Source organism: Hevea brasiliensis, chromosome 8 (genome assembly GCF_030052815.1).
Source record: "Hevea brasiliensis isolate MT/VB/25A 57/8 chromosome 8, ASM3005281v1, whole genome shotgun sequence".
Taxonomy (NCBI): Eukaryota; Viridiplantae; Streptophyta; class Magnoliopsida; order Malpighiales; family Euphorbiaceae; genus Hevea; species Hevea brasiliensis.
Genome location: NC_079500.1, coordinates 85,548,117 through 85,565,688, shown reverse-complemented (window position 1 = coordinate 85,565,688; position 17,572 = coordinate 85,548,117). Strand labels below are relative to the sequence as shown.

General features: G+C 34.1%; 1 protein-coding gene across 2 annotated transcripts; it reads right to left on the bottom strand.

The window, feature by feature from the left end:
- Positions 1-3,261: 3,261 nt before the first annotated feature.
- LOC110632761 (cationic amino acid transporter 7, chloroplastic) lies at positions 3,262-16,646 on the bottom strand. Of its 2 annotated transcripts, XM_058151584.1 has the most exons (6): positions 16,109-16,646; positions 15,798-16,017; positions 15,315-15,663; positions 14,949-15,183; positions 9,801-9,848; positions 3,262-3,406 (listed from the first exon to the last, which is right to left on the bottom strand). In XM_058151584.1, exons 1-5 carry the CDS (start codon positions 16,494-16,496, stop codon positions 9,820-9,822), a joined length of 1,221 nt encoding a protein of 406 aa, XP_058007567.1. In that variant the 5' UTR covers positions 16,497-16,646; the 3' UTR covers positions 3,262-3,406; positions 9,801-9,819. The 2 variants fall into 2 exon arrangements, with proteins under 2 accessions (XP_058007567.1, XP_021636778.1); XM_021781086.2 differs by lacking the exons at positions 3,262-3,406; positions 9,801-9,848 and adding an exon at positions 11,968-12,871.
- Between the last annotated feature and the right edge of the window lie 926 nt (positions 16,647-17,572).

Genomic DNA, 17,572 nt, shown 5'->3' with positions numbered 1-17,572 from the left:
CCAGTCGCGTCTACCCGTCTTACCCATATCCACACATACACCAACTCACACACACAGCTTCAGATTGCTATAACATAGCAATCATAATAATATCATCAAATACAAATGCAATATAGGGCATGCCTAATATTTAACTACATACATATATATATAAGTGTTGCATGAGCATGCTTAAAATATAATTATATTGAAATTGTAAATAAAATCAATATCTACTTATTGATTGACCAGAAACTGCTACGATGGCTGAGGAGAGAAGGATGGATGACCTTGATCACCTAGATAATTATGTTATAAATTTATTAGTGCTAACCCGAATAAAAAATTTTAAAGAAATAAAGACACTCTAATTTTTGCTGAAAATCCGGCAGAATCTCTCTTGTACCTAAGACCTATCCAACCTTCAAAGTAGTTTAAATCACACTTCTAAAATCAACTCATATCTAATCAATAATAAATCATAGCCCCTCCTGGGCCCTCCAATCCAAGCAAAACCCACAAAATCAGATAATTTAGCTATAAGTGTTAAAACTAACATTCTGCAAAAGTTATCTAAACAATTTCTAAAAATTCTAAAATTATGTCCTATTGTCCTTATCAATATTACCAAGCTAATACAAAAGGAATTATAATTTTCTAACCACCCACAAATATTTTACGAATTTTTAATCTAAACCCGACACTAAATAAATGAAGAAACTTAGGGTTTAGGTTTACCTATGGTAATTTTGACACTTGGAACGTGTCCAGGGCATCTGAAAATGGTGCGGTAGCCTATAACTTTGACCCAATTCCAAAGCAATTCTGGCAGCTTATCTGCTCGGCTCAAAATTGCACATCCGGACAACGATCGAATTTTCACAAAACGAAGATACCTATGTGAAGCCCACAATACTAGGGGTTAGAATAAAATTGTTATAAAATAAAATAAGCTTATTTGAAGCTCGAAAAAATACTACGAAACCTGTGGGACCCACCGAAATTTTGGTGTCAGAAAAATTTCAAATTAGTGTCGCTGCAAAGCCCTTGATGAGTGGAGCATGCTAGTGGTCTCAGATTTTTTGTAGGATTTATGGTTTGAAAGAGATCTAGCTCGAAAGTTAAAATGGGCTAAAACTTCTGAAGCTTGATTCGCACAACCTGAAAATGATACTGTGCAAACTTGGTATCTACACGATACCCATGAAGAGAGGAACATTTTAATACCAAGAATAAATGGTAATTGAAGGAGAAAGTTATGGCTAAAAAAGAAAAAGGAAAAAAAAAATGAAAAGAGAGAGAGAGATAGAGAGAGAAAGTGTGTGTGTGTGTGTGTGTGTGTGTTCGGGGGGGGGGGGAGCCCCCCACGCAGACAGCTTTTTAAAGCTGTGTTTTTATTATTATTATTATTATTATTATTATTATTATTATTATTATTATTATTATTATTATTATTATTCTTAAACTTTCAAAATATTTAACATTAAAATACTATAACCCACAATATAATATAATATAACTATCTTTATATATCTTTATATATATATATATATATATATATATATTATTTTTTATTATCTTTATTTTAAAATCAATTCAAATAAATCCCATAATATTAATAACATAATATTTTCTTTTTATTTTATTTATAATTTAGAAATTCAGGTTGTTACAATCTCCCCTCCCCCCCCCCCCCCAAGAAAAATTCGTCCTCGAATTTTCGAATAAACAAGGGATAAAAAAAGAGGGCTATTGGGATAGGTGCGAGTATTTACTCCTCTAGCTAAGCAAAGATGGTTAAAACGATTTATTTTCTAAACTCTTCATATACTATAGATCACATTTCTTTGCTCTTTGATTTTACTGTAGTGTCCCAACTGTCATCATCTCTTACTAGAGATGCTCTTATCTCTTAACTATTTATTGACCATTTTTCTGACATGTCAAGTATTCACTATATCTCTCTGTACTTAACTTGATGTCTCATAACTTCAATCAATCTTAGCTCTTACTCCTCTTTCAACGCACCCCAACATGTCTCTTAGTGACTTTAGTCCTTGTTCATTCATTTCAATAATTTCTGCTTCCCAAGGATATGACTTATGTTCCTTATCCTATAATGTTCTATAAAATGTTTCCCGTAGTACCTATCATAGGCATCTTATTCTAAATCTTTACTTATCTTATGGTCTCAATGGTTAACACCTATACATCTTTTCATTCCGATGATCCTTTGAATTCCCAATTTACTTGTGTCATTATTAAGGTCCTCAAATCAACTCCTGTCCATCATATGTAACTTGTTATGTAGAGCTCCATCCAAGTGTTGAGCATTCATATTCTATCTATTAATATTAGAAAGTGGGCTAGGCTTCTTCTCTGACCTAATAAAAGTCTACGTATTCCTAAGCCATCCAGTCAAAACAACTTATCATATCCTACTCCTTTTCTGAAAAGAGAGTTACTTGCCTTCTGCTTGAAATTTCTTATTATCTGACGTGCTTCCTGACACATTGGTACTTAAATCGAGGCTCCATTATTCCTTTACTTACTATTTTACCATAATTTGTTTTAAACATCCCTTAGTGTGTCCCTATCATACTTATTCCTTCTTATCCTTATCATTGTAACCAATTCTACTGAGTTTTTCACCTATCCTTTGAATCTTATCTACTTTCTTTTTCTGTTTCTGCTAGTGTTGATATCTTTCCAACTTATTGTACTTATTTTTTAACCTTTGTCCTCTCTCACTCTTATACCTTTTCCTTCAAGGATATCTATCCCAACATCTACTTTGACTTTCTTTTTATCTCTTAGTCCTATCTTGATTACTAGTTCCATTACTTCTGGAATTCTAACCTCACAATTGGCTCCTACCAGCACATCTGTAATACCTCTCACCCGTTTACAGTGTAGTCGAGCAAGGTGTGCTATATTCGGTGTCAGAGTACCCTATCATGTCTTATCATATACAATATTAATTTAATGTCTATTTAATTTTATTATCTTACATGTAAATTTTTTTTTATATCACATCTTATTTTTCTAGAGACCCAGTCAGAGTCTTTTTTATTTTATTAGTGCATGATGGGTTTTCTTATTTACCTATTAAAAACAATTTATGTCCATTTCATATGTCCATACATCACATCATTGCTCATATAAATTTTCAAAAAAATACATTTCATTTCATTCTTATAAAATTTACATACAATAATGTACAAATTATATAAAATCCAAAAATTTAATTACATGTCCTAAAACAATTTACAATATTTACTTATATACAATAATCAAAATGCAACATCTAATACATACATGAGCCCTACCAAATTAACTGATGAGGTGACTAACACTCTAGCAGATCTGATCAACTCTCTATCTGCGCTCTATTGCTACTGCTACTGTTGATGTAGCTCTCCAGTACCTACACGATAGAAAAACTAACGCGTTAAGCATTTTTGCTTAGTGGTGCAATAATTGAAATAAAAATAACTAATAATTAAAATAATTATTTCATATAAAATTTACTAAATTTTTGAATTAATTACATATTTATGAAACTTTGGGAGCAAACAATTTATTTTAATCTTTTCATTCATATATTACATATTCAATCTTTTTATACCCATATTAGTACTTTCTTCATGTATTTATTTAAACTTAAAGTGTATTACACATATCTGTGCCCAAGTAACCTATGATAGACTATAAAGACTGGATACATGAGAGTATACTAGTTAAACATCCGTATGTCTAATATATACACATCTATCATGTCAGGCACAAGGCCAGCGGGCAGGCATAAAGCCATAAATTAAATCAGGCACAATGGCCAACGGGCAGGTATAAAGCCAGTAGAACAATCATTTTAGACATATATTGTCTATCAATGATTATTCCTGTGGGTAGTACTATAATCTGTAGTCCCTAATTGGTATACCAATCGATCCATGCTATATAAATAAATCTAGGTATACTTTGGGCAAATTAATGTTATTAAGTATTTGTAGTTTCATATTATGTGCTAGTTATATTTAATAACATTTTCATGTTACTTATGATGGGAAACATAAGTCCCACATGCATATTCATGTCACTTTTATGTTTAACAATTCATTTTGATTAACTTCATATCATATAACAAGTCATTTTATAAACCTTTCTCAAGGTCCAGATTTGATGTCTTATGTTCACCTAACAAATTAGTCAAGGTGTGGCCACTGTTTGGCCATACTTCCTTCATGGAAGTTATTCATCTATGTCGTGTCTTTGTTTTTCTTTTTGATTCATGTCATTTGAAGTTTTAGAACTCAAGTTATAGTCAAATAACCACAACTGGTTCATGATCCCATTTTGGGTCTAGATTTAGGCAGATTTTGGAGTAAATTTTGTCTAATTAATTGGACATGTTACAGCCACTTTTAAGCCTAATGTTCTTCATAAAAGTTGTTACCCTATGTCTTATGATTACTCAAAATTTTGAATTACAATTTTTCAAGTTTTATAGAATTAGTTATAACCAATTAACTAGCCTAGACTCAGGTACCCTGTGTCTACAGGATTCCAGGTTCAGGTCAGTGGCTTTGCCTCCCATTTTAGGGTTCTTACATTCAAATTTTGAGAAAAGTTTCTAAATCAAAGTTGAAGCCCTATCTCTTAGGTTTCCTGAACAGTTTGGCTCATCCCATTTGGGATTTCCTAGTGGGAGATATGCTATACACACTATTCTAGGGTCAAGTGGTGGTTTAGTCAAATTTTAGGTTTTGATATGTTAATTTGTTCTAGTAATTTGGCCTAGTTCCCTTGGGTTCTGGGTTCTGGTCAAAACATCAATATTGTAGATCTTTGTCTTATAAAAATTTTAGCATTGATTTCATTGCATTTGCAATTTTTTAGACCAAGTTATGATAGTTTTGCCAAAACTTGTCGGATAGGTTCAAGTCCAAAATTTTTGGATAATTTGGTTCTAGACAATTTTGTTGACCTAATTTGAGCCAGCAATTTGGTTTGGTTAGAGGCATTTTTGGGCTCTGTGTTCTTCATGAAAGTTGTAGTCCTATGTCTAAGCTTTCCAATGGTATAAAATTCAGGTCATTTGGACCTATCTAGAGAGATTTATGGCCAAATGAACATTATATAATGTTTATTTAGTCATTTTTTTGGGTTTAGGGTATGGTCAGCCGCATTGGAACAGTAATTTGGTCAAGTTTTGGATAGAATTTGAGTATGGCATCTTCATGAAAAATGAAGTAGTTTGAGTCTGGTTTCACCTCCAATTGGCCTCATACCAATTGGAGCTACACAATTTTAGTTATAAATCAAAAACCAAATTGGACTCATTGAGTCCCACAACCTGTACAAGAGAGCACTCCCAAATTTTCAATTTCCTTCAACTCCTTTACTTCAATTGGCATACATAGCACTTCTAAATATCATCAAGCAATCTCAATTTGCCAATTTCAAACAATTTCACAAAAGCCCTAATTTATTATCAAACCCTAACTCAAAATGTCAATCTCATGCAAATTCTCATTCAATTTGATTTCTACCATATCCAACCTCATCAATAACACTAACGAACCAAATTATTTCATCAAAACTCATTAAATTTCTCTTATTCCTATGACTGCCAAAAATTCATAATGTTGATACATAGGTATTTTATTTCATTTTCCTTGTAATTTCCAACTCTAATTAAGTTCTTAACATAGAATAGAGAGAGAGAGAAGAGATTAGCACTAACATTAATCAAGAGGTGTTCAAGCTCATAAAAACTCTAATATTTCTCTCTTTCTTGGCTGCCACTAGTTCTCTCAAGGTGTAAAAGCAAGTTTTTGTGAAGGGGCTTAGGGTTTTTTGGGGTGAGATGCAAGAAGAATCAAGCTTGAGAAAGAAAAAAAATGGAGGAGAGAACTCGAGGGAAAATTTTGGCCATGGGAGGTTCAAGAAGAAGATGAGTAGTTTTTAATTAATTTTAGTCAAATTTGTCTTCATTTATGTGTGTTTGTCTAATTATCATTAGCTAAAAATTTTAATTAGGTCACCTTTACATCATGCTTATGCAATAATTTTGTTTTTCTTTCTTTTCTTTTCTTTTCCCATTTCTATACATAATTTCATAATTTTAATATATTTTTAATATTTTATTCTCTCTTATTTCGACTGACATTTTAGGTCAAAATTCATCACTAAGGGTGAATTAACTAAAATGTCCTTCGTTAGACTTACCAGGTTATATTTGTCTGTACTGATTGACAATTTTCTTGTATTTTTCTTGAGATTTTTATTGCCTTTTAAACCTCCTGAAGCCTTCAATTTAGGTCTATTATTTATCTTACAGGGTTTTCCCATAGGTTTGCGATTGGCAACTGTCTCTGCAGTCGCTTCCCGATAAGGCCACCCATCGCTGCGACCCCGGCTCGTTTAACACATTTGCAATTCACTTGTTTTATTTTTCCTAAATTTTTCTTGGTCTTTATTCAGTCAATTTATGCCTTTTCACTCTAGTTTGAGTGTAGTTCCAGACATCCTAGCTATCCGAACAGACATTAGTTGTCAGAACAGTAGAATGTACGGACTACCTAAAGTGAGGGTATTACAATTCTCCCCCTCTAATAAAAATTTCATCCTCAAAATTTGTTCGGTGTAAATAGTTGAGGAACTACTATCTCCTTGTCTCCCCACTTTTCCGTGTTATAATACTTCACCTTCTCCTTAGTCTGTCTTACTAGATTTAGCTCTAGAATCTTATCTCAACTATTTTTGCACCTATCTACTTTCATTTCATATACAGGGTCTATTAATATATATATACTAAAGCATTATAAAGGGGAAAATATACCTCTAACAATATCTACTGGATCTGGCTCCTCCTGTGCCCTCATAGCATATTCACGAGGTGCTACTCAGGTCTAAGGTCGCTCGATTATCTCAGAAGCTGGTCTCTGTGTGGTACCCGTTACCTCTGGCCTCGTAGGTCGTCTACCCCGCTCAACTGCGGGGGCAAATCTCTCAATCGGTGGTGGGACAGTGGGAACACACCGATGGGGACAATCCTGTAGGAAGTGATCAGTAGCTCCACATCGAAAACATCCCCCGGTCAGTAATCAGCACTCTCCTCTGTGCCTCCTCTCACAGTGGATATAAAGGAGTATTGAGGCTAATCCGCCTACTGCTATGTCTGAAGAACTCCCCACTAAGACTCTAGACTGTCCTCCTCTCTATGTAAACTGAGACCTCTATCTCTGGCCCTAGCCTTGTGAACCCTTGGGCCTCTTACTCTCAGAAACTGGTGTACTGAACTGGCCCAGTCTAGTACTCCTTTTTCACTGCTTATCTCTCTGAGTTTGTTCATCATTTCGTACTCTCTCTATATTGAGAGCTACAACCACTAATCGAGAGAAGTTGGTAAGTCCAAGTGCCATCACTAAAAGTTTGATATTATTATTCAGTCCATCTTCAAACCTACAGCACCAGTCTGCCTCAGTAGGCTTTGTCTCCCATGCATACCTCCCAAGTAAGCGCTATCAACTGTACCACTCTGGACACCGTATCCCACCACTAGTAGGCTTCCTCCTATAGTAACAATAGAGTGCACTCTAGCTGCTGCTCTGGCGTGCAATGTAGTTGCTTCAACACTCTCTCAGTCCGCTCTAGCCAATGCTCAGCAACAGCTGGGTCGTCTTCCTTCTTACCCATAAAATTGATGGCCCTATATTTTCTCAACTTCTCTAGTGGGGACCGTTGTGTAGGCTGTGGCTGTGGGGTGGCTCCGGTAAACTGGTAGAGCATCTGAGTCATCTGCTCCAAAAATGACTGCTGCGCTCAACCCGCAGTACCACGAGATGACTCCTCTCTCCTGTCTCGTCCCTGACGGCGGACAGGTGCATGCCTACTAATCTCTTCCTCCTCAGGTCTATAGGACCCTTCTTCTAAAGGTTTAAATTTCTCTTCTGATACATCTAAAACCAACTATCCAAATTTCCATTTCTATATTTCCTTTTATCTACTGATATTCTATGACTTCTTTTTACAGACTCGTAGTCATTGTCCTTTTCTCTGCTTAACTACAAACTACCATTTAATACCTCAAGGAAAGAATCTACAAGATCCCCTTTTTCCTTTACTACTCCAACACTCTGCATCCATCATGATCTGATCCCTTATAATCCTTACAATGTAAATTGTACTCTCCCTAAAGGGGGTACCTGAGCCACTATTTTCTATCACACTACAGTCCCATTTAGGACATCATTCCACATATCATTACATTAGCGGTACTCTTCTGTCTCTCCTAAGAACACATTACCATACTCTGTAGCATAACTAATTGTAAGAGAGATACTACTGTACCGCATTACCACAAACTATACAAGGCTATCTGCTCTCTTTTTATATGGTAAACTTTCCTAGAATGCCATTTCGCAGGCTACGAATATTATTCATAATCTCCAGTCTCCTTTAGGGAGTAGAGCCGTACTTATGCTCCACTGTCACACGAAGGAGGTGCTCTCTTCATTAAACTTTAGGTAATACGTCCACCGTAATGCTAACACTGCCAACAATCTCATATCGGAGACCAGATGATCCCACCAAGTAGGTATCATCATTACACTGTAACCATACTAAAAACCTCTAATCTTGTGCCACTTATGCTATAACTCTATGCTCAAAGTAGGATAACTGAGTCACTGACTCTAGTTATCACTCAACTACAACTTTTGATATTCTATCTCAAGGGTCTTAAACCCTAACTAGGAGTTTTCCTAACTCCTCTGCAGAAATAGAACTCTGTCTTGACATAATTGTACCAAAACAGAGACTGTCTACAAACACCCTCATCATGGTACACACAGGAAGCACATAGCTCTACACAATAATCTCATATCGATTCTGTAATCTACAGCTTACAGGACAAACATCAAGAATATTGCATAGTTACGACGGTATGTCCCAAAAGACCAGTTTCCCAATCTTTTATCTCTCTTGGATTTACTGATACTATAACTTTCTCTAGTTGGGCTATCCACTGACCATGGCCAGCAGTGATACCCTCATTCCCATCTAGGGAAGCTATACTGCCAAACGTCACCTTTATATCCTCATGCCTTGCACTAGATAGGCACACCATTTAGCCCCACTATGATAGGAACACAACATTCCTGTGGAGTATGTATTCCCATGGCAAACCTCAACATGTCTGCTAGCTCTAGTTTACATCACCATATACTCCACGAAATCTGAGATACTAAACTGAAGAACTCTTACAATACCCAAAAAATAACGCAAAATCTATAAACAAGGAATTACAGAAGAAAACGAAACAGGATCCTATATTCCACATGTGACCTCCTAACAAGACTCCTTTTGCACTCCCAATTATACTCTTTCTCATGAATCTGTAGCCTAAGCCTTGATACATTATTGTCATGACCCGATCCCGCGGGCCAGACTGGCACTATGACCTGGGCTAGCATAAAGCCCCCAAGGCCCTTAGTAAGCCTTACTATTTGCAAATCCATAATCGGGGCTAAAAACTAAGGCCTAATATGTAAATAAAATAAAATAAAATATTACATTTTTAATTCGGGTTAACCCAGCCCAATAACCATTAGAAACTAATACCCGAGGAGCCCAGCTCAATCCTGATACCATCCTTTACTAATTATTTAAATATCATAAAAATTTTCATTTATTAATATCAACAAAAACTTAAATTATTACAGCCTCTGATAAGATCAATGTTACTATTAGCACATGCGAAATTCTATATTACAAATTTAGAAAATAATTATACACATAAATAACTGATAATAAACCTGCGAGAAAGAGAGCAAGTTACTCTGAAAAACAACTCCTCCTGTATCCTGGCAAAATAGGGTGAACATGAGTGAGCATTCGACTCATAGAGTAAGATATCGATTTTATATACAATTTCTATAACTATCTAATTCTAATGCATCCTTAGAAATGAAATGCAATAACTTCATATAAACCATACAAATCAAGTCAGGTCACATCAAAGGCAATCTGGAGCACTCACATATACATATATGGAGAGCTGATTCCTCTACCCAGCTCTCTTAATTCTAACATTTGCCAGCGAGATTAAATCAAAATCGAACTTTCGCTTCATATCCAATTGTGGGGGCCAGCGAGATCAACTAAAAGCCGTACCTACCTTGACTTGTCCATAACAAGGATAGGGTCCCAGCAAGTCAAGCTCCAACCGCGTTTACTCTTCCTACTCATATCCACACACACACCAACTCTCACACACAGCTCCAGATCGCTATAACACAGCAATCATAATGATATCATCAAATACAAATGCAATATAGAGCGTGTCTAATATTTAACTATATACATATATGTATAAGTGATGCATGAGCATGCCTGAAATATAATAATATTGAAATTATAAATAAAATCAATATCTACTCACTGATTGACCAGAAACTACTACGGTGGCTGAGGGGAGAAGAATAGATGACCCTGATCACTTAAATAATTATGTTATAAATTTATTAGTGCTAACCCAAATAAAAAATTTTGAAGAAATAAGGACACCCTAATTTATGCCGAAAATTCAGCAGAATCTCTCTTATATCTAAGACCTACCCAACCTGCGAAGTAGTTCAAATTACACTTCTAAAATCAACTCATATCTCATCAACAACACATAGCCCCTCCTAGGCCCTCCAGTCCAAGCAAAACCCACAAAATCAGATAATTCAGCTATAAGTCTTAAAACTAATATTCTGCAAAAATATCCAAACTAACTCTAAAAATTCTAAACTTATGTCATGCGGTCCTTATCAATATTACCAAGGTAATACAAAAGGAATTATAATTTTTTAACTACCCATGAATATTTTACGGATTTTTAATCTAAACCCGACACTAAATAAATGAAGAAACTTAGGGTTCAGGTTTACCTACAGTAATTTTGGCACTTGAAACGCGTCTGAAACATCTGAAAATAGTGGAGTAGCCTATAATTTTGACTAAGTTCTAAAGCAATTTCGGTAGCTTATCTGCTCGGTCCAAAATTATAAATACTGACGATAGTTGAATTTTCGCGAAACAAAAATACCTACGCAAAGCCCACAATACCAGGGATTAGAATAAAATTATTACAAAATTAAATAAGTTTATTTGAAGCTCAGAAAAATACTACGAATCTTGTAAGACCCATCGAAATTTTAGTATTAGAAAATTTTCAAATTAGTGTCGCTGTGAAACTCTCAACGAGTGGAGCATTTAGTAGGATTTACGGTTTGAAAGTGATCTAGCCCAGAAATTAAAATTGGCTAAAATTTCTGAAACTTGATTCGCATAAACCAGGAAACGATACCGCGTAAACTTGGTATCTAAATGATGCTCATGAAGAGAGGAACATTTTGATACCAAGAACTCTAAAAATGATTATCGAAGGAGAAAGTTGGGGCATGCACGCAAACAGCTTTTTAAAGCTGTGTTTTTTTTCATTTTATTATTATTATTATTATTATATTAAACTTTCAAAATATTTAACATTAAAATGCTATAACCCACAATATAATATAATATAATATAATATATATTCATTTTTATTTTTATTTATTTATTTTTTTTTTTTTATTTTAAAATCAATTTAAATAAATCTCATAATATTAATAACATGATATTTTTTTATTTATAATTTAAAAATTCAGATCGTTACAAATAATATGAAAACACGTATACATTGAAAGTATAAATACATAATATTAATTTAAAATTGTAATCAAACGATAGAAGATAATTTTATAAGAAACATTTTTCAAAATTTAATTTTCATGAAAAATAATTTTTATATGCAATTTATTTTATGCATAACATACAGAGCCAAAGTCATAAATAATAAAAATACCTAAGCACTAAATAGTGATTCACCCTTTTAATTATTAATTAATTATTTGAAAACTTGTGTAAATTTTTTTTTTTTTTTTGTCTTGTAAGAAATTGATAATAATGCTTGTATTTGTATTTGAAAAATAAGAAAAGACTACATCATGCTTTTCATTAATAAACGATTGAAACCAAAACATACAACTCAGTAGTAGTTGATGGATCACATGACTTGCTATACAAAGGATAACAAAGCCTAAGTCCACATCCATTTTACCAAATATACAAGTTGCCACTTGTGAAAAATTTTTGCATTATCTAATTCTATTCTATGCCTTTCTCTTTCTTCCCCCCTTTTTCTGCGGATATCCATCAACCACTCAAAAAGTTGAACTCATTACCAAAAAGATAAAGGCAAGAAAGAAAAAAAGATAGAGAGAAACTTTTTATACTTTGAAACAAGCAGACTCCTCACTTTCTCCTGATTCGTTCATAATTTCACCGTTCTTTTGACACACACACCTTTCTCCTTCGGCATCAAAGCTAGCATGCAGACTATACAACACATATACAAGCACTGCAAGACCTGAAAAGAAGGCAAATCTCACATATGATGGGCCATCCAGAGACCCCAGCAAGAAAATGTTCAAGAAGATAGATACACTTGGTATCCATGGCATGAATGGAACACCCCAGAATTCTGGCGTTCTTGCTTGTGTCACCATGCAATTAAAGACTTGTATTATTGCAATCGCTGTCGCAGCACAGGCTCCGAGCATAAAGGCTTTTGGCTTGCCCTGAGGCATGAAATGCCAAATGAGAGTGAATATTAAGGAGGTGAATGAGAATGAACAGAGGAAGGATAATGTAGGCCATGGATTTGTTGTTCCTGCCGCCACATATCTTCTGTAAATTACTGCATTGGCTACCATGTAAAATACAAAGAGTGTGCCTATTGATACGAGGTTGAGGAGGACGTTTAGATCAGTAAAGAGGGCAATTGTAGCTGTGAAGATACCTGAAAATGAAATTATATAATTTTACGTACTAGGAGATTGAGATTCTTCATTACAATGTTCAAAAACTTTGTAATAAATAACTGCTCTGCCTCTGCATAATTTCTCCTCTGCAAGACGTAACTTTCACTAGATATTCTTCTATCCCAGGAGATTTTTTTTTTTTTTTAATAATTGAGAGATTGCTGGACCAATTTGGACCACTTAATTCAGTGATCAATGTCTATATTATTACACTAGGAAAAATGAATACGTAGTCAAAAAATTATGAGATGCTGAAATATTTATCATATTAAAACATTTAAACAATTTTTTTTAAAAAAAGAAAAAAATTCCCAGCCTACTTACCACGTGCTTTCTTTTCTATTTCATCTCCCTTCACACTTTATTCTCAAGCCACATGCCTAACCTCCTAAAATATTTCCATATAAATTCACCCTATCTTTATCATGTGATAGGAGATGCTCTTCCAAACTTGACAATCTTTTTGTCCAAGACTGCGTGTGTTGTTGTCATTTGATTTTAGTTAAAATTAGAATTTAAAATTTTATATTTTTGAAAATGACATATTTTCAAAATATTAATTTAAGTTCCGTTTATTTCACATAAAATAATTTATCTATGAAAAATATTTTATAAAAAAATTAATTTTCTGTTGGCATGATATTAAAAATCGGTTGAAAAATAATTGAATTCATTGTCAAACACTAAGTGAAAAGAAACAAAGAGACTAATGGTCGCTATTCCTGGTGATCCAAAAGTTTAAATAAGCCCAGAATTAAAAAAAAAAAAAAAAAAGAAAAAACCAATGATAATCAAATCTTGAAACAGGAAGTTATTTTCCAAATTTGAAGAGCATTTGTCATGAATGAGAAAATGATTTCATTACAATATTTTTATTTTTCACTGTCAATCAACAAAAAAATATAGAAAATATTTTTTAGAAAAATATTTTCTGTAAAATAAATGGATTAAATATTTTCCTCATCTTTTCTTTTAATATATATCATCAATGGTTCTTATAGGGTTTGTTCTCAAAAGGGTATTACTATTATTTTGAATCAAGAAATGGTGAAAATGAAAATGAAATAATTTAGATGGAGAGCGAATATGAGAAAAACCATTTTTGCTTACCCATCCCGTTTTGGCTTTCTAGGAAACAAGGCATACCCATTTGGGTAAGTGAAGGTATATGGCTGAAATTGGAGGCTCCAAACACAATCGCACAAAACACAATGTCTCACAATGTTCGCCGATCATGGACAATTTTATGTGTACTTTGCTCAATAATTCTGAGAAATGCAGAATATATATACTTGTCTTGAAGCAAATCATAACGTTTTCATGCAATTTTAATTGATGCTTACAAAGTATCAAACAATTGCATAACGTTTTTAGCATTTCTATGGCCCGTACGTACACTAAAATATACTTCAATCGCTAGTTTAGAAATTAATTGTCTATTCCCACAAACAAAATTTTATTTTTTATTTAATAATATATTTTTAAAATCACTCAAAAAAATTTTAGCAAAATATATAAAAATCGATTTAAAAATATCATTAATCATAAATATTTAAAAAAATTAAGAAAAAATATTTAATATCTACACAGAATTTAAAAAAATATATATATATATAAATTAACAGAAAATAAATTATTAGAGAGGACTCTCTTACCAAATGGATTCCGTACATGGGTGAGCGGTCAGGACTAAGGCTTTTTCTTTGTGACTAGAGCAATGTCCTAGTTCTAACCAAAAACGACTAGCCCCAGTTTTGTATCAAGTTCTCAACTCATCAATTGGATAATCCAACGGCTGAGAACACAGATCAGGGCCCTAGCAACTCAGAGTCGAAACCGAAACAGTTTAAAGTGGGTCCCATTACTCCAACGGTCTCCCCTAAACAACAAACAAAGGTCGAAACACCAAAACTCCAAAACACAAAACCCACGCACATCGAGCCGACTAAAAAAAAAAAAATGAAAAGGAAAAAACTCTCCTCGTCGATAACGATCAATCTTCAATAAAAACAAACGGCTACAAATTATTAATTAATAATTGATAAAAACACGTACCCAGAAATGCGGAGGCATTGACAGGCGTTGATGTACTTGGATGGACCCTAGCGAACCACGCAGGGACTACACTTGACCGTCCGATCACGCACATGTATCTCGCTTGGCCCAACATCGATACCAATAACGATGTGAGAATGCCGAAGCTGGCCCCCACTCCTATTACGTTTGACACCCATTCCCAGCCGTCCGATTTCCCTCTAAAGGCAGCTGAAAAAGGTGCCTCCGCATCGATCTGCATGATCGACATCACGTTATATCATTGAAGGAAGAAAATCTGCTGGTTCATGTGATATCAAAAGCAGGAAATTTTAGAAATCATTAATTATATACTAATTATGTACTTAATTAATTAATTAATAATACCCGATCATAGGGGAGAAGCTTGGACATTGAAGCGGCCATGAGGCAATACAGAATGGTAACAAGAATAACAGAGCCAGAAACACCAATAGGAATATCCTTAACAGGGTTATGAACTTCTTCAGCGAGGGTGGAAACGGCGTCGTATCCAATATAACTCAAATAGACCATAGCTGCTCCATTGAACACACCCGGAACTCCAAAAGGGAAGAACCCAGACGGGTGTCCCGGGTTAGCGGGTTCTGTGAAATTCTTCCAATCCCCTTTCCAAAATCCCACAAATATCACAAACGCTATGAACAGAATGTGCAACGCTGTTAGCACTATATTCACCACCGAGCTCTCCCTTGTGCTGAAGAAAAATAATAATAATAATAACAATAATAATTTTTTTCTTTTATTTTTTTTAAGATGATAAGTGAGAGATAAATGGATGATATGGGTAGAAGAAATGGGAAGTGAGAAAGCATTTAAATTGGGTGATACCTGTAACAAATGATGAGAGTGATGCCTAAGACGACAAGTACAGCAACCATATCGATTTCATTAAAGCCATTAGGAAGGGCATGGACCACTAGCCTCCATTTTGATGTGGACATGCCAATTGCTGTACCCAAATAGGCGGTGAAGCCTCTCGCAACTGCCGCGTTTGACATCACGTAGTCCATTATGAGATTTGCCCCGGTTAAAAAGGCAGCGAACTCACCTGTTAATTATCCAGAGAAAAAATTATATTAGAAAAATTTTACATGGGTTTCAAAGATAATGGCGGTGGTGGTGGAGGTGATAATACAGACCAAAGGTGACGCGGAGATAGCTGAAAGCGCCCCCGGCGACAGGCATGTCGACAGCGAATTCGGTGTAACAAAAGGCAGAGAGCAGAGCGCATAGTCCGGCAATGGCGTACGAGACTACAATAGAAGGGCCAGCGTAGAGACGACTAGCTCGACCGGTGGTGACAAAGACACCGGCGCCGACCATCCCACCGACGCCGAATCCGACGAGATCATACCACCGAAGAGTTTTCTGCAGTTCTGAGCCAGAGCGGGCTTTGACCTGGCTCATCTCTTCCAATGAGCTGGAGACTGAACCAGCCCGGTGGGCAAAGCGAGCAGGGGTCTGAGCCAAGGCTCGAAGATAGGAACCAAAGCTAGAGAAAGAAGAGGAAGAGGCATGATTTTCCATGTGAGAGTCTCTATTTTTTCTGAGTGTGCTTGTGCATTTGGAGGATGTTGAAAAAGTGCAAAATATTAGAGGAGAGAGAGAGAGAGAGAGAGAGAGAGAGAGAGAGAGAATGGACGGTGAATAAAAGGCCAACAAATAGAGTATGGGAGAGCCAAGGGGGGGGGGGGGGGGGCGCAGGAGAGTTGGAGACTATTTGAAGAAGAGAATTTGGATAAAGGTTTAGTAACTTCTTCTATTTCTTTACACTATATATATATATGTCAATCAATTCTCACTGACTTGTGATGCTAAGCCAGTTGGTAAGTTAGGTTTGCTTTGACTAGGGTTACTATTGGAATTAAATCACTTTGCTGTCCATCTGTGCACACTTGCTTACTTTTTTAACTTAAAGTCCAATTTCAACCGTTTCCGAAAAACTTCGATTTAACCTCTTTTTAATTTTTTATTTAAATTAATTTAAAATTTTTAACTTAAATTCAAATTTATTTTTAAATTAAAAAATTAAAAAATTAAATTTTTTAAGTTTTTAATTTAAATTTAAAAATTAAAAAATTAACTAAAAATAAAAATTAATTTTTTATTTTTTTATTTAAATTAAAAATTAATAAATTTAATCTATAAATTTTAATTTTTAAATTAAATTAGATTTGTAATTCTTAAATTAATTTTAAAAAAATAAAAATAGATTAAAGCTCCATTTATTTTATAAAAAATATTTTTTAAAAAAATATTTTTTTATTTTTTTTTATATTTAGAACATTAAGAAAAATTAGTCTATAAAAAATATTTTTTTATTAAAGAAAAAATTAAATAATTTTTTTAAAAAAGTAAATTATTTTTATTTTTTAAATTTTAATAATTTTACTAAAATATAAATATAATTATATACATAAAATAAATATATATTATTAATTTAATATTATAATTAAATAATAAAAAATATTTTTTTATGAGAATTATTTTTTATACAAATTATTTTATGCTGAAACAATCTTAGGCTAAATAAAAACAATATTTAACACTTCACCTTATTTTTCTTCGTTGGGAGGCATGTTAGGCCGTAGTTTGGTTCATGT

Excerpts from the sequence above, each read along its gene's own strand:
- LOC110632761 (XM_021781086.2), bottom strand. The coding sequence starts at position 16,496 with ATGGAAAATCATGCCTCTTCCTCTTCTTTCTCTAGCTTTGGTTCCTAT. Across the intron at positions 15,664-15,797 it reads ACTCTCATCATTTGTTACAG|CACAAGGGAGAGCTCGGTGG; the intron begins GTATCACCCAAT and ends ATTTTTCTTCAG. Across the intron at positions 15,184-15,314 it reads AGCTTCTCCCCTATGATCGG|ATCGATGCGGAGGCACCTTT; the intron begins GTATTATTAATT and ends TCGATCATGCAG.